The following is a 24,277-nucleotide window of genomic DNA, read 5'->3' on the forward strand; positions in this document are numbered from 1 at the left end:
CTATTCTCACTTATTTGTTAATCAAACAGCAGATAGATTATTGTAACTCACATACCGGACTACATCAAAAAGATCTATAAATATTACACCTCATTCCAAAATACTGCTGTCCAACATTACTCCTCTTCTAAACAAAAGAACACTGGCTCCCTTTACTGCATCTTTGTCGGGTGAACCTACTTATCTTGCTTGTCATCTCATTCCATACATTCCTACACGAATTCTTAGATCACTGAATCTTAATCAACTTGTTACACCATCATACCGAATTGTCTTTCACGAATATATTCAACAATCAACTTTCTCCGTATAAGATCCTTTATTCTGGAAATCTCTTCCCGCATCATTTAGGTTACAAAATTCTTTGGACAAATTCAAAACATACTTGAAGACATTCTTATTTACCAACGCCCATACTTAAACAATATTTTATTGGAAGACATGCCACAATCCTTATGTGGCTCCCTGTCCCTTCTTTCCTATCATAAAATTGTAGTTCACCCCCTAAACTCACTTTCATGTTTGGTTGGAATCCCACATCCCTTTTCCCCCCAACTTTTTAGAATTGTAAGCCACTTAAAAGGTTAATAGTGAATTGTAGGATACTAAACCTTTTAATAAACTTTGAAACTAGAGTCTTAATTATTTTACATAAACATGGCTAATAGGTAGTTGGGTAACTGAAAATGTTGCGTAATCTGGAAATGGTGGGAACAGCACTCAGTGCATCCCCTCCCCCCCAGATCCAAAACCCCCTCTTCATTCTTCTTATCTATTTGTAGTTCCCTCAGGCCTATCATGATTCCCGGTGGTCTAGTGGTGAAGTTGTGGCAAGAATGCTCCCTAGTCACTCCTGCCCATGCTGGCTCTGCTTTCAAAATGGCTGACACGATCTCATTAGACACTTTGTTTATGAATAAGAGGATGCGTAAAATGATCAGTAAGGATACTGAAAGGATAGGCACTTAAAGCTGACAGCAGATGATGGAAAGGCACAACAAGATGATGTGCCTCAATCACTGAAAACCTTATAAACATTACAAAATTGCTGTTGCGGAAATCATTGGTATCATGATTCTAAGAAACTCTGGAGAATAAAGAGGTTGTGTCACATGGGACATCTCCATTTAGACAGATAAAAAAGCAAAGGGCTCCTTTTACAAAGGGCCTTAACGCACGGAATAGCGCATGCTAGCCGCTACCGCCTCCTCTTGAGCAGGCGGTAGTTTTTTGAGTAGCAAAAATGCTAGCACACTTTAGTAAAAGGAGCCCTAAATGTAAGGAGATCAAGCACAAAGAGAAAATATCAGAATGTATTGGTCCCAAGAAATTATTGTAGCGAAAGAGATCCTCAAGTACCACGAAAACATGTCAGGAAGATACAGAAATATTTCTTGTTGTTTTGGGTATTAGAGGCTTGATTAAAAAGAATTTTCAAGCACACCTGTATAGATTGTCTGAACACATTACAACTTCTGAATTCCAGAAGGAAGCTATCTTTTGAAACAATGCAAATATTACTCCTAGTGTTAGCAGTAAATTTGGGAGACTGAGATGAAACACCACATACCCTGGCTTCAGAACGATAGAATTATGGAGAATGACAAAGTTGCAAATACCTGGGACATTTCTTTTCCCACAGACAAAAAAACATGGTGGCAGAAATAAATCGAAATGAATCCAGTTGTGTATCGAAGCTTGTTGCTGTGTTTTCCTACTTGAGAGAGCCTTCGTGGAACAAATTTGTGGAGCTGCGACATATCTGTTCATACATTCACAGCCCACTATTGTTTGGAACAGGATTCCTGGTGAGACAATAGGTCCAGCTTTTTAGTCCTCCAGAACATTTGAGGATTAAAATCCAACTTCCATGTCTCTACCAATTTTGTTTGTGTTCCAGGCTGCCTTAAGGAATCCCATGTTGTGAGGACTTGCTATCCTTTGTATCGCTCCATGGTGTGACCTCACCTGGAGTATTGCATTCTATTCTGGTTTCCTTATCTCAAGAAAGATATACTGGCACTAGAAAAGGTTCCGAGAAGAGCGACCAAGGGGATGGAACCCCTCTCGTACGAAGAAAGACTAGAGAGCTTAGGGCTTTTCAGCTTGGAAAAGATACGGCTGAGGGGAGATACGATTGAAGTCTATAAAATCCTAAGTGGAGTAGAACGGGTACAAGTGGATCTATTTTTCACTCCATCAAAAATTACAAAGACTAGGGGACACTCGATGAAGTTACAGGGAAATACTTTCAAAAACAATAGGACATTTTTTCCACTCGGAGAATAATTAAGCTCTGGAACGCATTGCCAGAGGTTGTGAGAAGAGCGGATAGCATAGCTGGTTTTAAGAAAGGTTTGGTTTCTTCTCATCTTAATTTGCCATTTTTGTGATGCTCATTGGGAACTTTGCATGCATATTTTCAACTGAAATCATATGTACTGGCCTCGCCTTATATGTTATATATATATGAGAAACTGATTGTATTGTTTTAAGATCAATATTCTCCTTCTACATATTAAGTGTGATATGTACAACTAGATGGTTTCATGTTTTAGTTAATTACTGTATATTTCTAGTTATTATTTGTATATTTTGTTTATCTTGAAAAATAGATAAAATTTTGAAAAAAAAAAAAAGGTTTGGCTAATTTCCTGGAGGAAAAGTCCATAGTTTGTTATTGAGAAAGACATAGGGGGAGCCAGTGCTTGCCCTGGAATGTTGCTACTCTTTGGGTTTTGGCCAGGTACTAGATTAGCCACCATGAGATTGGGCTACTGGGCTTGAAGGATCATTGGTAAGACTATTCTTATGTCCTTATCCTGCTTGTCCTGAGAGAAAACCAAGTTACCTGTAGCGGATTTTGTCTTTGGACAGCAGGATATTGTCAATGGAGAACACCTGCTAGAGATAACTAACGTTTTTTTAATGCTATTCAGTGGTATGACTAATAAAATGGATTGCTTGTGGTGTTTGGATCATTCATGTGGTGGACTGTGTTTCCTCCACTTTAGTCCAGGCAGGGCAAAGCAAATATGCCGTCACAGCTATCAGCAGAGTTGTTCTGTGAAAGAAGCTGAGCAGATCAGAAGGACCAGTGGTAAAACAGCAGAGCACAGGCTTTTCAATATCCTCTGACTGCACAGAAGTCTTTCAGTCTGCATTCCACTGCTTTTATGAACAGATCTGGGTCTGTATCTGAGAGTTTGAACAGACACACCCTGGGAAATGGAAAACTGCTAGATTAGCCAGCATTGCTTCATACTCTGGGCATGGATGACATGACCCTTTCACCAGCTAAGTGTCATATAAAACTGAAATGGCATAATAGGACTTCTGCCAAGTCTCGGAAGGGTATGTGAAAGCAAATGTAGCTAAGGCTAGGCTCCAGTACAGCAATGTGCTACTCACTTTTTGTGGAGCAGAACGGGTACAAGTGGATCGATTTTTCACTTCGTCAACAATGACAAAGACTAGAGGACACTCGATGAAGTTACAGGCAAATACTTTTAAAACCAAAAGGAGGAAATGCTTTTTCACTCGGAGAATAGTTAAGCTGTAGAACGCGTTTCCAGAGGATGTGGTAAGAGCAGATAGCATAGATGGTTTTAACAAAGATTTGGACAAGTTCCTGGAGGAAAAGTCCATAGTCTGTTATTGAGAAAGACACGGGGGAAGCCACTGCTTGCCCTGGATTGGTAGCACGGAATCTTGCTATTCTTTGGGATTCTGAATTGGAATGTTGCTACTCCTTGGGTTTTGGCCAGGTACTAGGGACCTGGGATGGCCACTGTGAGAACGGGCTACTGGGCTTGATGGACCATTGGGCTGACCCAGTAAGACTGTTCTTATGCCTGTTTTTTTTGTTTGGTGACTCAATATGAATTGTGTTCCTCAAAAGTCAGAAATTGCCAAATGCTGTGGTCACAAAAGGTATCAAGAACTACTGTAATGCAAAGTCAAAATGATGAAGTCTTACCGATGAAAACTGCAAATGCACTTTGTCACATAGTGCTGTGCATTTGCAGTTTTCACTGGTAACACTTCATCGTTTTGACTTTGCATTACGATAGTAATTGTCTCCTTTTGTGACCACAGCATTTGGCAATTTCTGACTTCTGAGGAATACAATTCATGTTGAGTCATTGAACTGTCCCTTTAGGTGGTTCATCTGAAACACCTCCAGTGCCTATTGATTTTTCATCTACTCCATTGTTGCTCCTCCACGGAGAACTTTTTGCTCTTTGTTTTTTTGAATGATAGTAAGTGCAAGAAGAGGAAGTTGTAGGAGAACTTTCGTGCCAGAATTTCAAAATGAAACCTATTAATTGTCATAAATTTGATTAATCTAATCTTCTATTTGTGCGTCGCTCATACCTATACAGGCTCAAGGCGACTGTAAGGAGAGGGAGAGAGGGGCGGTGGAATAGGTAAGAGGGAGAGAAAAAGAGAGGAGAGTGGAGGTGGGAGGGAAAGGGAAGAGAGGAGAGGGTGAAGGAGATTAAGTATCAAACAGATGGGTTTTCAGTTTTCTTTGGAAGATGATGTGGCAAGGTTCAGTTCTGGTCCTTTCTGTAAGGCCATTCCAAGTTTTTACTCCTAGAAAAGTAAGCATGGAGTGGAAAACTCTTTTATAGCGAATATCTTTTGTGGATGGGAGATTTAGCAGCATCCAGTTGAGGGTTCTTGCGAGAAGTAGACCATGCTATTGAGAAGCGCTGGATGAGTGGGGCCGCAAAGTTTCGAAATAATCTAAGGTGGACAGTGTATGTCTTACAAGTGGTATTTTGTTTTCTGTTGAACAGTGCAGAAGAGCTGCCGTTCCATGATGCTTCAATTGAACGGGTAAGATGCATCGTTTCCTTAAATATCCATGGACAGTGAGTCACATTATGAATGACACAAGAGCCGTGAATGCTACACTGTCCTTTTTTGTTTGATCAGTATTGCACAGAGTTCTCAACGCCACCTTTTTTCTGGTGCTTTCAAAAATTACATGAAAGTGCATCGGCCAAACCAGGTTCTAGGATACAGACACAAGATGCTTGAGAATTGCATAGGGATGAGGTTATTGCAGAACCCAGTAACATATTCCTGGGAAGCTAGGAAACTTCTAATAGTTTTCTAGCCTGTAGACTGTAAAATATTTAGTTAAAACGAATAGAGCTGTAAATATTACTAGGTTTAAGGTTGAAATGCAGAATGTATGGCCAAATGTGTAGGAATCCTGCTATGGCTGCTGTTTATTCCATGGTGCCAGATATAAAGATATTTCAGTGGTCTTTCCAACATGTAATTGATATAGCTCTTAATAGTATACATTTTAAAGATTTGTAAAATTTGTAAACAGTTAATACAATGTGTGCTTTAAGAGGAATTATTTTTTATTGCAGCAAAAACATCTTGAAATTGAAAGAACCACAAAGTGGCTGAAAATGCTTAGAGGCTGGGAAAAGTACAAGAACAGTGAGAAGGTAAAACATATCCTAATGGTGGTATCAGCTTCAGATAATGTATTACATTACTGCTGCCTTATCTGAACCATAACAAGTCTTCATGGCAGATGTCTTAATGTAAACTAATTTTATTGTCATGCATTTGCAGCCCCTGGCCTCCTCAGAGGCCTGCTGAATCTCTGCACTTAGGTTCAGTGAACACAGAGACACATATAGGGAGCACAGGAATCCCGCTCCTCACTGTACTTTGAAAGATGCAATGGACATGGGAATCCCCCTCGTCACACATATTTACCATATTTTACGCTCCATAAGACACACTTTTTTCCACCCAAAAGTGGGTGGAAACCTCGGTGCATCATATGAAGCGAAGATACAAAACTTGTATGCCCTGTACAGCTGCACCACCTTTTTAAATGCCGCAGCACCGTACAGCTGTAAACCCCCCCCCCCACACGGACCAGTCACACCACCTTTTTAAATGCCACCCCCCGTGCCGTAGCACCTTTTAAACACCGCTGTTGCCACCGTACCTTTTTCAAGCATCTTGTGGTCCAGTGTATATCCCTCCCTTGACAGCTCCTTACTATTTACGGGCATCAGGTGCACAAGTCAGGAGTGCGGACGTCAGGACCAAGCTTTACATGGTCCCGTTTGGGCCCACGCCGGTTTCTGAATGGCTGGCTGCAGTTCTTGCAGGACTCGCAAGGTATGCAGTTAAAAAAAAAAAAAAAAAAAAGACACTGGTGGGCTATGATTAAAGGTACGGGGGGGATGATTAAAAAAGGTACTGGGGATACATGGGGGGATGATTTAAGGTTTTTTTTCTTGTTTTCCTCCTCTAAATCTAGGCTGCGTCTTATGGAGCGAAAATTGGTTTACATTCAGCTGTAATGCAAAAAGAGTAAAAGTGAACCAAGAGATTCTGGAGGCTCAGTGGATTGATATATAGAAACATAACGACAGATAAAGGCCAAATGGCCCATCTAGTCTGCCATCCACAGTAACCATTATCTCTTTCTCTCTCTGAGAGATCTCACGTGCCTATCCTAGGCCCTCTTGAATTCAGACACAGTCTCTGCTTCCACCACCTCTTCCGGCACTGTTCCAGCATCTACCACCCTTTCTGTAAAAAAGTATTTCCTCAGATTACTCCAGAACCTATCACCTCTTAACTTCATCCTATGCCCTCGCATTGCAGAGTTTTCTATCAAATGAAAGAGACTCGACTCACGCGCATTTACATCACATAGGTATTTAAATGTCTCTATCATATCTCCCCTCTCCCGTCTTTCCTCCAAAGTATACAGATTGAGATTTGTCCCCATATGCCGTATGACAAAGACCACACACCATTTAAGTAGCCTTCCTCTGAACTGACTCCATCCTTGTTATATCTTTTTGAAGGTGCGGCCTCCAGAATTGTACACAATAGTCTAAATGAGGTCTCACCAGAGTCTTATACAGAGGCATCGGTACCTCATACCTCTCCCTTTGCAACCTAGCATCCTTCTAGCTTTCGCCGTCACCTTTTCAACCTGTTTGGCCACCTTAAGATCATCAATACAATCACACCCAAGTCCTGTTCTTCACCCCCTAAACTGTACCGTTCTGCTTCTGTCATTTCTAGGTCACCGGTTCAGAACGTGGGAAAGTGCCTTAGTGGCCCATTTGAAATGTACTGGTGACTAGTAAATATATCTACAAATTCACCCACACAGTTATATTGCTTTACAACCTTTTCAGCAGTCTCAGCAGAGGTGAAGTGCCAGATGGAGATGGAACTGAATTGCCCTAATGATGTTTCTCTAAAGCAATATTGACTTAGCTGTTTAAAAAAACTATTACTGCTACTAGATGTAAGCAGTGCTATATGCAGATAACTTCCTCTGTCCCTACTGGGCTCACAATCTCAGTTTTGGATGTGGGTCGATGGATGGTTAAGCACCTTGCCCAGGGTCGCAAAGAGCTGCAGGATCTCCTCCCTTGTTGCGTTGCCCCTTCCTGTTCCCCATCCCTTTTTAACTTCTCTGGCCCACATCGGTGTCCGCTCACCCTTTGATGTCACTTTCTAGGCATGGGTCCTGGAAGTGACATCGGAGAAAGCGCCGATGCCAACGCGGGCAGCAACATCACGTCGGGGAAGGCAAGGGGAGGAGTGAGGAGGGGTGCCACGCCCCTCCCTTACTATGACACTGTACCTAATTTTTAAAAGTGATCCTTTGCCCTTAGTGAGAGAATAATTCAGTTTTATTTCCTCAGCTTCACAGAAGAATTTACAAAGGAATTCCCCTGCAGTTAAGAGGTGAAGTTTGGTCTTTAATGTTGGAAGTCCCTAAAATGAAAGAAGAGAGAAAAGACTTTTATAACGTAAGTGTGTACAATTTGCCTTTTAGGATTTGAAGTTCAGCTTATTTATAGAATGAGCGATGTTCAGGTAATGATATCCAGATGTGTACAAAGCAAAGCTTTTGGACTCATCAGCAACCATTCAGTCTCTTGCAAAGGTCTGTTGCTTACTGTGAAGACATGATGGGACCCATCCAGGATAGGCTTGAGAAGGGGGCGTTTAGCCATTTTAAAACTTCTTATGAAACAAGATACTTTATAATGAAATAAATATGCAGAATATTCTTTACTTAGTACAAATTAATTTGTTTTATGTGTCCTATGAGAATAAACCTCATTCTTAAACCAGGGTATATTGAGTGCCGTCCGTCTTATGTTTACTGTCAGTTCTCTTCCTGCATGGTTCTGCATCAGGCCAGTCGCAATTCAATCAACCGGGAATATGTCTGAAGCTTTCTGCCACCTTTTCATACTTGACAGTCTTCTGTCTCTCCCCATATGCAGAGTAGTATAGTTGCTTGGAATTGACTTAGCATCTGTGTGCTTTTTTTCTCATGTTCGTGTCACTAGATGAGTTTGTCACATCATTGTGACAAGAATGAACAGGGGTTGAGAATCCATTCCCATACGAGTGGCTTTTCAACATCTGGTGCAAGAGCCCTGCAAGCAGTGAGCATTGTTGATTTAGCCCAGTGTTGAGGATGGAGAGATGATGGCAGAAGCCTCTCCGATTGGGATCTGAGGGAAACATAAGGGGGTCTTTCTGAGATCGTGCCAGGATCAGGGAAGTTGGAAGGGAGAGAAGAAAGATGATTGCACTTAGTTGGGATTGAGGGTGAAAGTGGTTGGATAAAGCTTGAGTAGGAGGAGGTGAGAGTGCAAGGTGCATGAGATGTTTGGAGGAGGGGGAGAGAGGACTGCTTCTTGTTGAGTGAGTGGGCTGTACAGGGGTAGGATTGTACGGGGTGCACTTGTTCAGGAAGGAATGTAAGTGTTGAGGGGTGGAGTTCATGGTGAGAACATTTCTTCTCTGCTAAGTTATAGCAAATGGAAGTGAACTTGGCTCAAGCCAGGGCATTAGAGCATTTCTAAATATTTGCATTGGACCAAAGAAAGATTGTAAAATATTTTATAAATATTTTATAAATATAAATTGTAAAATATTGTATGGTATCGAGGGTTTTTTTTCCTTCTAGAACCAGTGAAACTTTTTTTTTTTTCCTGTGAGCATTCCTTCTGCTACTGCAGCACATTTGCCATATGTATGATGTATTGATCCTTGTGTCAGATATACACATATTTACACACATGCGCTATTTACTCTGTACTAACTCATAATTCACATGTTACAGTGCCACTGCACAGAAAATCTTTCTCTTTAGTTTGAACACAGGTGAGTTGATGCTCAAACACTCCTCTAAATGGGGAGCTCCAGCATCCAGGAAGCTGTTCTCTCTCTCAATTTGTCACTAGTTATGAGTGGGTTAAAAATCAGCAATTTGAAAGGCCCATCCAGAGCTACTGGGACATCTTTGGGCAAAGTCTAAAAAGGTACTTGTTTTATGCCATTAGCATTCTCTATAAAATAAGTTTTTCATTGTGTGTATGTATATGTATATGTGTATATGTGTATATATATATATATATATATATATATATATATATATATATATATATATATATATATATATATACTAGTCTTATAGCCCGTTACATTAACGGGTGCTAGAATATATGTGTGTGTGTCTCTTTATTTCTTTCTCTCTCTCTCCTTAGCCGCTTTCTGTATTTCTGTCTTTCTTTTTCCTCAGCTGTCCACCCATTCTCCCTTCCTTTTACCTTCCCTGTGTCCACCACCACCCCTTCACTGCTCCCCTTATCCAGCAGCAGCCATTCTCCCTTTTTTAAATCTCCCCCCTGTCCAGTAGCACCTCTTTCCTGTCTGCCTGTCCAGCAGTAGGCCTCCCTTCCTTTTTCTCCCCCCCCCCCCCCCCGGTCTCTTCCCCTATCCATCAGCACCTCTTTCCTGCTCCCCCATCCAGCAGTAGGCCTCCCTTCCTTTTTCTCCTCTCTGGTCTCTTCCCCTGTCCAGCAGCACCCCTTACCTCGCGTCTGCCTTCCGCCGCCAGCCGCCAAGGCTGACGGCCTCCGCGCCGCCTGAAGCTGACAAAACCCTAAGCGCGCATGCGCACTCGTACCTGCGCGGACCTACAGCGTACGGAAAACGGGAGCATGCAGGTAAGAGTGTGCATGCGCGGCTTAGGGTTTTATTATATTAGATTAGGGTAGTCCAAAAAATTAACACATTTCGTTTCTCCACAAGGCTAATTTTATTCCTTCATCTAAAAATGAAAAACACCAAATTTTTACTTAGAACAAAGTTTAGGTGTCGCCCCACCTCACTGTTTTTTTAAAAACTACCACTAAGCTTAACAGTATACAATAGTCTAAATGTAATTCTTGTGCACTTGACAATTCACTGGACAACAAATTTTTCCTTTATTTTAATTCTTTATTCATTTTTTCATCTTAAATCAAGTGCACAAATATTATTTCAATTGAACTTATACATATCACTTGAAAATCTTAATATTATCTTACATACATAAATTTATTTCCTCCGCCCCCACCCTTTCCACAGATATTATAGTCAAAATATCATATAAATATTACATTCATAATTATTAATTAAATCTTTAATACAACTAAAAACCCGCCCTCCCTTCCCCTAATTATAAATATACTTTCAGTGTAAAAAGGCGTCTAATCATTACAGTAGTTTATCAAGGGCCCCCAAATCTTTTTAAAATTATTATAATTCCCTTTTTGCATGGCAATTGTTCTTTCCATTTTGTATATATGACACAATGAATTCCACCAGAAAGTGTAATTAAGTCTAGAATAATTTTTCCAATTCATGGTAATATGTTGAATGGCAACTCATGTCATTATCAATAAAAGTTTATTATTATTTGATGAAATTTGACTTTTTATTCTCATTGATGTCCCAAATAGAATAGTGTCATATGATAGAGCTACATGGTTTTCTAATAAAGAATTAATTTGAGACCAGATTGATTTCCAAAATGCCATGATACAGGGACAATAGAATATTAAATGCTTCCAGATTACAATGCCAGCATCTATTAGACTTAGAGCTATCTAACTTTTGTAACCGAACTGGGGTCCAAAAAGCTCTATGCAACAAAAAGAACCAAGTTTGTCTCATAGATGCTGACACTGTACATCTCATTCTCCAAGACCAAATTCGTGGCCATTGAGATGCAGAAATTTGATGCTTAATCTCAACAACAAATTTTTCCAAAAGTTTTGCTTTCTTAAATGGAGGAGTGTGTGGTGCAGTGGTTGGATCTACAGCCTCAGCACCCTTGGGTTGTGGGTTCAAACCCCGCGCTGCTCCTTGTGACCCTGGGCAAGTCACTTAATCCTCCATAGCCCCAGGTACGTTAGATAGATTGTGAGCCCACCGGGACAGATAGGGAAAATGCTTGAGTACCTGATTGTAAAAACCGCTTAGATAACCTTGATAGGCGGTATATAAAATCCTAATTAACTTTAAAACAAACTGGTAATTATCATAGACCCCGTCAAAATAAGCACAAATATAATTTCCCACTGACTGTATTACATATGAATTCTGAGAAATACGTTAGTATCTTTAACTATAACATATTTTAATGCGCAATAGTTTTGATACGCTGTGGTAGATCGCCGTGGCTAAAAGTGTTTCCCTGCTGATTTTCGTTTGTACTCAGTATCCAGTGCATCTCGTTGCAGTCAGCCAGCATTGATGGATTCCAGTTACCCTGATATCTTTTTTTCAAAGTGCTAATGTCCTGGTGAAACTTTTCACCATGTTTGTTGCTGACTGCACCAAGATTTGCGGGGAAGAAGTCCAAGTGTGAATGTAGAAAGTGCATCTTCAGTGACATTTTGCATTTCATGGCTTTGTATGCTCTAAGAAGTTTGTCAACCAGTTGAATAGAGTTTGATGCTCTGGAATTGCTAAGAAAATTCTCAGCGACATCCTTGAATGCTTTCCAGGCAATTTTCTCTGGCCCGACTAACAGATCTTCAAATCTCTCATCATTGAAGTGTCTGATCTGTTTACTGTGATTCAGGTTATTCTTCCCAATGTGCATCACTTTGCATTTGTCCACATTAAATTTCATCTGCCACTTGGATGCCCAGTTTTCTAATTTCCTTAGGTCCACCTGATCAATAAATATCTGCATTTCCATTGACCAAAACTGTTTCCTAGATCACACTTAAATATTTTTAGAAAAAAGAATGCCAGTCACTGAGTTAAGAATCATTTGGTTCTCAAGTGTGTTTAAATTTTAAATCTAAAATTGCTCTGAAGCATTTTCTTCTGATCTCCTCCACGTACCTTAAATGGAATGTAGTCCCAAATAAAACAATGCCGATCATTGAATTCAAGCCCACTGTAATCTTATGGGGTGCTTCCTTCCGTGCTCATAAAACCTACCTCTTATACAGAATTTTTGGGATGCGAGACTGGACCGCACAGTTTCCCCTCCCCTTCTTTTCTTATTACCATTGTAGTTCTTCCCTCCTCCCATCTTTGCAGTCCTTGTCTATTCCTTTTTTTTCTTCTTGCTCCCGGGATTAGACTGTAAACCGCCTAGATATATACTTGATGGGTGGGATTGCAAATCTCTGAATAAGCCTAAAACTTAGAACGTAAACATGCTAGAGATTCATCCAGCATAAACTTTCTTATCTGGGCATACAATCCAGTACACTACAAAATTAACACACAATCTATACTGTAGAGTATATGTAAGCTGGTCATTCAGCAACCACTGGGGGAATAAGGGGGTCTCCTATTAATCCCTCCAGTAGTGAGCTGTAATCTGCAAGTGCCAAGCATCAGGTCTAGCTATCAGTGTCCATCTCTTTGAACGCAGATATGCCTTTCATTCTGAAATTGGAGTTGGACATCCATCTTTTGACCCATCCCTAGTTCAATGAGGTACGCCCCCTTGCCGAAAGAACATACTCTGATTTTAGATATCCATATCCCAGCTTTACAAAATCAGATTTTGGATATCCATGTAATATAGATTTCTAAATGCTGGATTTTAGACGTCCAAAACCAGAATAGAGCTACTATGGTGTTTACACTGTTTATATTGGGAATTTTTTTAGTGGATAAAACGTGCACTGTTCATATGTGCTAAGGGTTTCAATTGTTCATATGTTGTGCTGTGTTAAGTATGTTTATGTGTTACTTTTCCATGTAACTGAAAGCAGAATGTATAAATGGTGCTTTTGCCTTTGTGGTTTGTTCCTTGTAGAATGCTATAAAATCTGTGGAGGAGTAAGAGAAAGATTTGCTACAAGGCCATTTGATGAACCTTGTTTTCAGCTTTCTATGGTTGTAAACCCAGGCATTTCATAGCTGCCTCTCTGCCCTCTTCACCAGCACTCGAGTGCCATCTAGTGGCTTGCTTCATGCACTGCTAACCTGATTGCAGCCTTGGAATATTTCAAGGCATCTCTTGCTTTTCTGTAGTGGAAATTGTAATTTTCACTATGAATCGTAAGTCTCTCCATATTTAAAGCAATAATGTTCTGCCTCTTTAAAAGACAGGGTGATTTTGAAGCTGTAAATGCTAAAATTGACTTGGGTGTGCAAGGTTATTTCATAGACTTAAATTTGATAGAAACACAGAGCATGATGGTAGATAAAGGCCATGCTCATATGACCTATCCAGTCTGCCTATACTAGCAAGCTCTATAATGCCTTCCTCTCCCTTACAGATCCCCTGTGCTTGTCTCATGCTTTCTTGAATTCAGATAGTCTTGTCTCCACAATCTCCTCTGGGAGGCTGTTCTACAAATTTACCATCCTTTTCATAAAGAAGTATGTCCTCGGGTTACTCCTGAATTTATCACCTTTCACCTTCATCCTAATCCCCCTAATTCCAGGGCAATGAAATTACGTATTTAACCTTGAGTTTACCTTTTCCAGATAAGAAACTCCACGAAGATTTCTTCCCTTCAGTAGCTCCTCACTCAGCACCCTAAAACAATTAAAGAATAAAAAGTAATGAACAAATAAAAAATACAAATTGAAAAATGAGAGGATCTAAAGCAGCATGCAGAACCTTGCTCAGAACGTAATGGTAACGTTCAAGCCCATTAGTTCTGGACTAGCTCTGGCGTTGATCTTCGCAGAATGGTCAGAGGGCTTTAGTGCAGGAAACAAGCACACCAAAGACGGCTACAAATTGTATTTAAATATAGTCAAATGCATTTGAATGAGGTCATTTGCTACGCCTCATAGTGCACAAAACGATCCCTGCTCTTAACATTGAAAACCTACTACCAGCTCAGAACTGGTGTGGGAGGAGTCAGGCTGCCATTTGGGTGGGTGAGAATGTGGAAATAGGAGCCTGTGTGTCAGGTGAGAAAAGTGATGACATGGAGGGAGCTGCTGTGGTGGTTGGGGCTGAATTTTGCAGTTCACCCCAAATTTTGCATTCTGTACCACTTGTTCCCACCCATTTTCATGTTGCAACCCACCCAGAAACCTCTAGCCTCTTCCCCTCCCCACAACACAGTTGTCTTATTTTCTTTTCTTCCTGTCTCCCAGTCTTAATCTTTCTATCCTCCTTTCATCTATAATAAAGAGAAGAGACCAGCCTTACTCTTCAGCAATTCCTTATCACCCTCTCTGCCTTTTCTTCCTCGTTACCTTCCTTCTTTTCTATCTGTAGCAAGTGTTGGAGGAAGGGGGGAGATGAAAATGTCCCAGGGGTAAGACTGCTGGTTTTTAGCCAAGTGGCCTACAGCTCACTGTTCCTAGAATTTGGGCTGTTCAGGAACTGCTGTGTTCTGCTAGGTGTTCCAGGGTGAGGTACCACAATGTGGCCATTTTCCATCGTTTGTTTTGGTGGGCAGCCCTTGATGTTGCCATGTGCATGAACTATGTCCTTTGCTGTCAGAGTCAGGAGCAGAGCTGCAGGGACTAGAATAGGGGTTGGCAACCTGTGACTCGTGAGCCACATGCTGCTTTTCTGCCATGTGGCTGTGGCTCTCCAAACCCGATCCTTTAATCTCCCTCCCAACCCCACAATTCATCCCCCACCCTCCGGGCCTACCGAGGTACGTGGTGGTCCAATGGGGGGGTCTTCGTGGCAGGAGCGCAACCCTTGTGCTCCTGCCTTCTAAAATGGCTACTGCGGCAGCTCGAGGTACTACAGGAAATGCAGCGAGCAGCCATTTTAGAAGGCAGTCGCTTGGAGGCAGTCACTAGAGGGCTGTGCTCCTGCCATGAAGACCCTCACTAGACCACCTGATACCTTGGTAGGCCTGGGTGGGGGGGAATCGTGGGGTTGGGAGGGAGATTAGAGGGTCGGGACCTGGAGAGGGGAGACAACCTTGGCTATGGATTAGAGGGAGGGAAGAGAGGAAGGGAAGGGAGGGGAGCGAAACTAGACCTTGGGGAGGGAAGAGAGAGTGAGAGACCTGGAATATCTCAAACTCCCTTCTCTACCCATTGTGATTCTTTGTAACTCTTGGGATAAATTGGCTCTTTGCTTTTAAAAAGGTTGCTGACCCCTGGACTAGAATATGGGTGACAGCACTCTGCTCTGTCTTCTTGGGAGGTAAGGCTATATTTGAACCTCTAACTTTGAGGCTCAACAAAAATAATGTTCTGGCCAAAATTAAACCTTGCGATACAGTCCAATACAATTTCTAAAAGTATGCAGATTTTGTATGCTTCAGTGGGAACTTTGTGTAATTTCTAGGCATATTAACCACACTTGTTAGGCAGGTTGTTACAAAATTAGTCTGTCCAATGCCAATTAAGATTTCAAGAAGTTTCCTTGACAGAATAACTTGCTAAATAGCATGTATTGAACAGGAGCTTGGAAAGCTGCCTTCAGCCTCTTAGCTTCTGTATGGTTGAGTGAATTGCCTTCTTGCTGAGAAGGTTAAAGTCATTATTCCATTCGTCTTCATTTGAAAATCAATTTAAGTGTGTCATCAGATCATCTAGAAGCATATTGCTTTTACTTAATGTGTCTGATTTATTTTTCATTTTACAGAAGCTAAAGCATCGAGCAAGAGGGTTGTCGCCAGATATCAGACAGATTGATCTTGATGTCAATCGTACATTTAGGGACCACATCATGTTCAGGGACAGATATGGAGTTAAGTAAGTAAATATGTATAAAAACTTTTGAAATGGTTCATCGCTCAGCAATGCAGAATGCAGCTCGGCCCGTCAGTATTTCAAAGTACACTTCCTGGTTCTAGTACAGATTAGATGTACGCCGGTGCAGCCATCTTGAAAGACAGTTACAGCACTGAGAAAAAACAAGGGAACCTCCTAGGATGGCCTGTATTTTAGCACAATTTATACTTGGAACATTATTAGGTCCTAGTCTGTATCCTGCTGAAAAAAGAACTCATAGAAAAGGAACAAAATGATTCAACTACTGTAGAAGTTTCGTGCAAAAAAGGATGTGAACTCTTCATTCAGTAACTAGTGTCACCTCTTGAAGCAGCAATAATGTCATCTCACTTGAGGAGTTTTGGCCCATTCTTTCAAACAGAGCTAATATTTAGAGGTGGTCACAGAGAGTAACGCTATAAATGGGTGTTTGTTTGTAAGCACACAGTTATGTTTGTTTATTGGATGCTTCTGTACCGCTCCTGATGACTGGGGAGCCAATTCAGAGCGGTTTGCATAGGCTTCAGTAAAGGTGTTTCAATACATGAGTTAAATATAAGTATATCTTACCTATATGTACCTTGTCTGATTTATAAAGTTCATCTATATGCCTTCCTTGTCGAGTTACCCCTGAAGAGCTTTTGTTCCCTAATGACAGCAGGAATCAGATCTGGGAGCTCCTTAAGGACTGTTTGATGGAGGCTGGCACTGGCTGGTACAGGACAGGCGGGGATGAGGCAGGCCCTGATATGCCACAGCTCTGCCTGGCCAGACAAGGTCATTGTTGCTGCTTCCCCCTTTCTGCTCCCACTTCCCAGCAGCTGGAGTTTTTCCAGTGCCAGATTGATATGGGATACTTTCTTAAAGCTATTTGTTGTACTAAAACTTGATACACCGCTAAACCTGTCCAGTACAAGGCGATTTACAATAAATAAATTAGTATTAAAAGAACTGCATTCACTCGGGACACAATCACACAATAATATCTATCTCTACTTGAAGATAGCAATCCATAGACACACTTATGTCTTCCTCCTTTGATATCCCAGGGGTCACCAAAAACCTGCCTAAAATAAGTCTTATACTTCCCTAGTGCAGAGTTTTCATCAAACAAACATGGGCAGAAAAAAAAAAAATGGCAAAGGGCCACAGTGAATTTTGAGAATAAAATGTTCTGCAATATTCACTGTGGCCCTGTGCCATATTTTTTTGTTTGTTTATTCATTTATATCCTATCCTGGCCTTACCCAGGGCGGGTTACAAACGTACGTACAAAGCTATAACATTATATCCAACCTTACATCTGCCATCGACAATACATGCCCCCATAATACAAAATCCCCATGCAAACTCCCATTATACAAGAAGTACAAACCATAAAATAACAGAGGCGATCTGCACCTTATTATTAACGCAGTCCTAAACCTTATCTTTCATCTGGCAGAAAAGATGCCTCTTCAACAGCTTTTTAAAGTTAGGCCCTATACAATGGAATATATTAGACACTGTCAGTTTCAGCTGCCTGACTGATGGAATTTGTAACTCCAATTGTTCTGCCGATCGAAGGGGACGTGGCGGAACCCGTGGCAGAATGTTCTCAATGAGATGTTTGGGTGCCAAATTGTGCAAACACATATAGACGTTTAGAATTAGCTTAAAGTGAATCCTATCCATCAACCCCAACCAATACAAGCTCATGTACTCGCGTCTTCCCAGCCTAAACAACATTCTGACCATCGAATTTTGGGCTACCTGGAGGGCACATAACGCTGACATCGACACACCCAGGAGTACCAAATTACTGTAGTCAACCGCAAAAACTGTCGCTTGCAGAACTAATTTAAACAGATAAACTGACAGATAGGCCTAAGTTCATTCCCCAGACGAAGTTGAAAAAACACTTTCCGTACTACTGCCTGTAGCTGCCCCTTGAATGTTAAGCCCTGAGTCAACAAGAACACCCAAGTATTTCACCTCCTGCACTACCAGTACAGTCTCACCCAGCAAATCAAGAGAAACTGGCACATCTGGGCCAAACGACCTCCCTTGTTTTCTGGATGCTTGACTTAAGCCTGCTGCAGTCCATCCACATCTTAATTGCAGCTACAACCGACTGCATTTGCAAAACTGCCTCACTGAAATCTCTCTCTACTGGGGAAAAAAGTGAATATCGTTGGTGTAAAGCAGAGAGTCACCAAATACCGATTAAACAAAGCAGTGGACAAGGAAGACCCTTGCGGAACCCCCGTTCTAACTTCTCTGCAACATGACAGACTTCCTCCCACTAAGACTTCTTGCATTCGCCCACTCAGAAAAGATTCAAACCATGAGAATACAGTCCCACAACAACCCCTCAACCTGGTTAACAGTATGGTGTCATCTACAGTGTTGAACGCCGCTGAAATATCTAAGAATGCCACCGAAAACTGTTTACCGTCATCTAATCCACACACGTCAATTCATCAAGCATAGACACCAACAACATCTCAGTGCTATGATGTCTCCTGAAAGCGTACTGATGATCATGAAGAATATGATGATTCTGCGAATGCTGATCAAATTGTGCGTATACCAGCTTTTCCAATAATTAGCATGAATGTCCCTGTGATGTGCATTAGCTTCTGTGGAGACAGGATGCTGGGCTTCATGTACATTTTATATTCTTAGAAAACATTAAGAGTGACTAGATATTTCTTGTTAATTTTCCTTTTTATGCTGTTTGTTCTTTTTCCCTCCTCGCTTCCCTGTAAACATTACGTATCTTTTGAACGGAAGAATGAAATTTGTCTTTGGTGGACATGGTATTTGTAGCATCTCGGCATCTTGCTGGTGCCTTTGTATCTCTTGATTTTTCATTGAAACAATTTCTTCGTCTTCATGTAGGGTTACCAGATGTCCTGAAAAACCCAGACATGCCCTCTCTTTAGAGGACTGTCTGGGTGTCCGGAGGGATTTCCAAAACCTGACAGTTTATCTGGGCTTGGAAGTCCCTGACCTGGAGGATGTCTGCACATGCACAGACGTTACCGTGATGATGTCATATGCATGCACATGATGTCATTGTGTTGAGGTCTGCAAAGAGGCGGTCCTGAGCTCGGGGAGGTTTGTAGAGGCCAGAGCTGGAGGTGGAACAGGGCTGGGATGGGACCAAGTCAAACATAGGAAGTGTTTGTGGAAATGTTGCCTTACCCATTGCTAGTTCTCTGAAAGTAGAGGAAGTTGGTTTTCTGCTTTAAAGGATGTGGAATTTTCTTATGGTTAAGGCTGTTTTTCTTGTCTTTTCCAGGCAGCAGGCTTTATTCCATGTCTTAGCTGCATATTCTCTTTATAACACAGTAAGTTCTTCCCTTTATGTTGTGGCCTATAAAACTAAATTTGAATCAGCTTAGGGTGTAATAACTATTTTTACTGTTTGTTTCTCTCCTGCTTCCAAAAAACCCACCCTACCAAAAGCAGAGTGGGCTCAAGGTTAAGATTTCTTGTCAGTAATTTTAATTCACAGTATTAATGTGCTTGCTTCAGAAACATGAAAGTGTATTGAGTTTCTATCTGGGCCCAATACAAAAAACTGTTGTCTTAATACATGGAAATGGAGATAGTTTTCCGTGTTATCTCTATGTCCATGTTTCTATGACGGATTTTAAGAAGAAATGAGATATTTACGTGGGATCTCTAGGAGAGTGAACGCTGGGGGGGGGCGGATAATTGGAATGGGCAGACTTGATGGGCTATAGCCCTTTTCTGCCGTCATGTTCTATGTTTCTATACTATATATAAGTAATTTCAAATTTTGAAAGGTTTGAGATTTTCTTTTCTAACTCATATTTTTTGGGGGGAATCAGTTTCCTAACATTTGATAAATATGAAATACAGTGATATACCTTGGTTTACAAGCATAATTAGTTCCAGAAGCATGCTCGTAATCCAAAGCACTTGTTTATCAAAGCAAATTTCCCCATAGGCAATAATGGAAACTCAGACGATTCGTTCCACAACCCAAAAGGTTTGCTATAAGGAACTGGAAGTGGCGAGGGGTAGCCCAGGGGTGGGTTCCTGCCTGGATGATGCCTGGGTGCCACAACTCCTTCAGCAGGGTGACTTCCTTCAGAAGTTTGTAGGTGGCCAGGCGCTGGCAACCCTCAGGATCCCTGTAGAGCTGCAAGCAACGCTGCATGTTACTGCCCTCCTGATGCATCTGCCTCCCTTTCCAAAACAGCACCCCGAGCCCACATAACTGGTCCAGGTGTTTGAAGAGTGGGCTGCTATACAGTATTTAAGACGAGCGCTGTCCCGATAAATGATCATGTATGCACGCGTTACGTATTAACACGCACAATGTCGATGAGCATGTCATTGACATGCGTGCTTACACGTGATGTGTACGTACGCGTTCGTATATCAGGACGGTGCTCGTCTTGCGAGTTAAAGTTTGCTGGAATGTTTTGCTTGTCTTGCAAAACACTCGCAAACTGAGGTTTGACTGTATAGAGAAAAGGAGAACTAATAGACACACCTCATTAAATCTTTGAGATCTAAAGTTCTGTTCAGAATGAATTGTACCAAAGAAGGAGGGCAAATAGCAATTCTTATTGCTGGACCAGAAGATTCTCTTTAAGCAATATACAGTATTTTCTAATGCAATCTTATTCCAAAGTGAAAAAGAGACAACATAACCCTACTCCCCACTGCTCACCATCCTAGACAGCAGATTAACCTTCCCTCCTAACCGTATCCCTCATCTTGGCATCCTGTTTAGATTGTAAGCTCTTTTGAGCAGGGACTGTCTCCTTCGTGGCTCTGTACTTCTGGTAGCACTGTAGAAATAGTAGTAATATTATATGAAACCAAGTGAAAATCCTTTTAGAGCACACTGTATATATGTTGGTCTAAAACAGCCAAATTGTTTCCTTATCTCTGACTGGATTTCAGTCATTCCAGTTCTGTTTTGCCAAGTTATTCATGAGAAGGATTAAATCGACGAGCAGGACTGAGCGAGGCACACAAGTGGGCAACACCACTGCATGTCACTGGGACAAATGAGTTCTCCTTGAGCTCAGAACTTAATGGAAAGTTCTAGGTACGTTTGGTCCTTGCCCTTGTTTGCAGTCTGGTAGAAGACCGAGAACATTGATATTCACATGAAATGTTTAATTTTCCTTAGCTCTGACCATAGTTAATGTTGACTGTCAGCACTGGTTTTCTCTCTGTGAGCCCAGAAGACTGCGGTTGAGATAGACACTAAAGAATGACACGGGATGGAAACGGTGATGAATTCTGTCACCGTGTCATTCTCTAATCACCACTTGGTGTTAAGCCCAATATGAGGCACAGAACAGCTGCTCTGGCTCAGCAGGAGGAGAGGAAGGCTTCTTTGCCCACCCCAACATGCCTTGTTCAAGTGACGTTTCAGCTGTCTCCCTATGTGGCTTTAAGAGTAAAGTCACAAAGGAGCAATACGGACTTATCTCAAGTGTCACAGCTCCTTGGAGGTCGTCATCAAAATATTTGCCAAGAGTCTGAGATAAAGGTGTTCGGTGCAAAGGATGCATTTGATTTTCTTTTTCTAAGTGTTTTCTGTAGAGCAGATCTGCACAGCCAGTTTTTGGACACTACAGACCAGTTCTGACCTATGTCAGTACTTTGTCCCAGTGTACCTTTTGTAGATTGACTGCACGTCAATTCTGCGCCATCTCTTTAGCACAGATCCAATGCAGTCCTCAGGCTCTTCACTTCAGCCCGGCACTCTCGTGTGCGTACTAGCTGGGTTTCAGGCACATCTCCTTTTGCCAGTAGCTGTCAGGTCCTGCTGTGACAGTGGAGATAGGTCAGGTTAAAAGTAAACATAAAATGCCCTAGCAGAGATGAAGTGTAGTAGCAACACCACCAATGCCCATTTTCAGCAACTTTTATTGGCCAAGTGATGTTGGAGGGTAGGGTTGGGTACTCCTTCGGGGCTATGTGTAACTCCCCTCCCCCCTTTTCTCCTGTTTTCATGGTCAACTTGATTTGAAAAATGGACAGTTTAACAGATTGAAAAGCCCAACCTTGGGAGTCACTCAATCCCGCTTCTTGATGGAAAAAGCATAATTCCTCATCTGTATCAGGATTGATCAGGTCCACACAGTTCCTTCTGTCTCCCCAAGAGTTACTTGACAAGTTAAGCTGTGGAACTAACTGAGGTACCAGGGAGACTGCTGTGCATGCTCCTAACTTTACATTTCGTTCTGGGCTCTGGGAGCACTCTTCTATCCTACTGTCTATGGAAAAAATCTTATAATTGAGAGACAATCAGGGCAGTTCTATAATCCAAGGGCTTATTTCCAAAACCTGCTAAGTCCATTTTAGTTGCATCGGTAAAAAATCAAATTTTCATGTAAACAAATATTTTTCAAGAGGTGAAATAAATGTGGTGATTTTTATATATGTTTCATTATAACTCGCTTAGGTTTTAGGCAATAAATAAATTTTAAAAATAAATAAAGCTAAAACATGATAATTATAAGTGTTTAAAATCTTGCATGATATATTATATAAAACAATGTTGAATTTCAGAGAAACCTACGCATTTCATTCTATGATGGTTTTATTGCATAACTTTTTTTGAAATGTGCATGAACATAGCTGATTTTGGAAACAAATCTTATTTTAACTTGGCCACAAGTGAATAATAATAATTTTATTCTTATATACTGCCATACTGAAAAAGTTCTAGGCGGTTCACAACAAGGTGAGCTAATACCGTATTTTCACACATATAACACGCGCGTTATACACGATTTTACAAACCGTGCATAACCTTGCGCGTTTTACAACTTTTTTTTTTCAATCCGATCGGCATCCCCCCTGCGAACCGGCATCCTCCCCCCCCCGCTCGCGTCACCCCCCCCCTCCCCCGTGATCCTACATCCCCCCAGCACCAAACATCTCTTACCCGACACCAGTGCCAGTGCCCGAAGATCCTCCCTCGTTGGTTTGGCTGGGCTGGGCTGGGCGGTGCGGTGCAGGAGAGATCCTCCTTCTTCCTGCGCCGGGCTGGACTAGGCTTTGAGCATTTGCGCATGCTCAAAGCCTTCTGGTCTCGCTCTCTATCTCGGAGAGAGCGAGACCAGAAGGCTTTGAGCATGCGCAAATGCTCAAACCCTAGTCCAGCCCGGCGCAGGAAGAAGGAGGATCTCTCCTGCACCGCACCGCCCAGCCCAAACCAACGAGGGAGGATCTTTGGGCACTGGCACGTCCTGTGCATTGGTGCCGGTGCCCAATCGGGTAAGAGATGTTTGGTGCTGGGGGGATGTAGGATCGCGGGGGATGGGGGGTGACGCGAGCGGGGGGGAGGATGCTGGTTCGGAGTAGGCGGGAGGAGGTTTTAGCATGCGCGGTATACGCATGTGCGCGCTATATTAATTTTTTTTAACATAAATTTGTGTTTCCCGCGCACTATACCCGTGTGCGCGTTTTACACGGGTGCGCGTTATCTACGTGAAAATACGGTACATGGGATACAGATAAAATACAGATAAAGACAGAAAGCATTTACAATATAATGCAGAAAATACCGGCATGGCAGGGAAAGAAGTAAATATATGTGGATTTTGTACGTATTGTTAAATATAGTTATTAGCAGGGACTATTACGATTGTATCCCAGAAAATTGCTAGGGAAAGAAGTAATACATAGAACAGATCAAATACATCAAGTTGAATCTAAGGAACTTGATTGCAAAAATGAAGCAGAATGCATTACGATACCAGCCTATCAATGGCATACACTTTTCATCCCAGCAATTATACTGGTAGATAACATATCCTTTGTTCATTCAAAATGTAGCTCATTTTATGCAAAAGGTGGACTTGGTGGGTGCTGAGAAAATGGACACTTAAGAGTGTTATTGCATGTAGTGCAGGAGAGTGTGGTCTAGTGGTTAGAGCCCCAGGTACGTTAGATAGATTGTGAGCCCACCAGTACAGACAGGGAAAATGCTTTGAGTGTGGTTGTAAAAGTTTCAAAAGGCTCGATCCCTATCCCCTTAGTGTGTCATTGTAAGGGGTCGAATGCGGTAGCCACATGGGTAAGTTCCAATTCCAGGCATAACTTAAGTGTGCCCATGTATGGTGATTGCCGTTGACCTGGTGGGGCATCTTGATGCACAGCAAGTCAAGTGTTAACCCAAGGGAATAAGTTGCAGAATTGCCCTTTATGCTTTCCCTTCCAAACAAATGTGCCTGTTCCTCAACCCTTTTGCTCT

At 41.8% G+C, this 24,277-nt stretch overlaps 1 protein-coding gene across 3 annotated transcripts in view; it reads left to right on the forward strand.

Annotated features, from left to right (window-relative positions):
- USP6NL (USP6 N-terminal like) overlaps positions 1 to 24,277 on the forward strand; it is a 163,806-nt gene that overhangs the window by 108,235 nt on the left and 31,294 nt on the right. For all 3 annotated transcript variants that reach the window (XM_033957921.1, XM_033957922.1, XM_033957919.1), the window contains exons 4-8: positions 4,806 to 4,845; positions 5,394 to 5,474; positions 7,719 to 7,826; positions 15,908 to 16,017; positions 19,322 to 19,370. In XM_033957921.1, the coding sequence (XP_033813812.1) occupies positions 4,806 to 4,845; positions 5,394 to 5,474; positions 7,719 to 7,826; positions 15,908 to 16,017; positions 19,322 to 19,370 (388 nt within the window). The remainder of the gene's footprint in view (positions 1 to 4,805; positions 4,846 to 5,393; positions 5,475 to 7,718; positions 7,827 to 15,907; positions 16,018 to 19,321; positions 19,371 to 24,277) is intronic.

The sequence above is a fragment of the Geotrypetes seraphini genome, chromosome 9 (genome assembly GCF_902459505.1).
Source record: "Geotrypetes seraphini chromosome 9, aGeoSer1.1, whole genome shotgun sequence".
Lineage (NCBI taxonomy): Eukaryota > Metazoa > Chordata > Amphibia > Gymnophiona > Dermophiidae > Geotrypetes > Geotrypetes seraphini.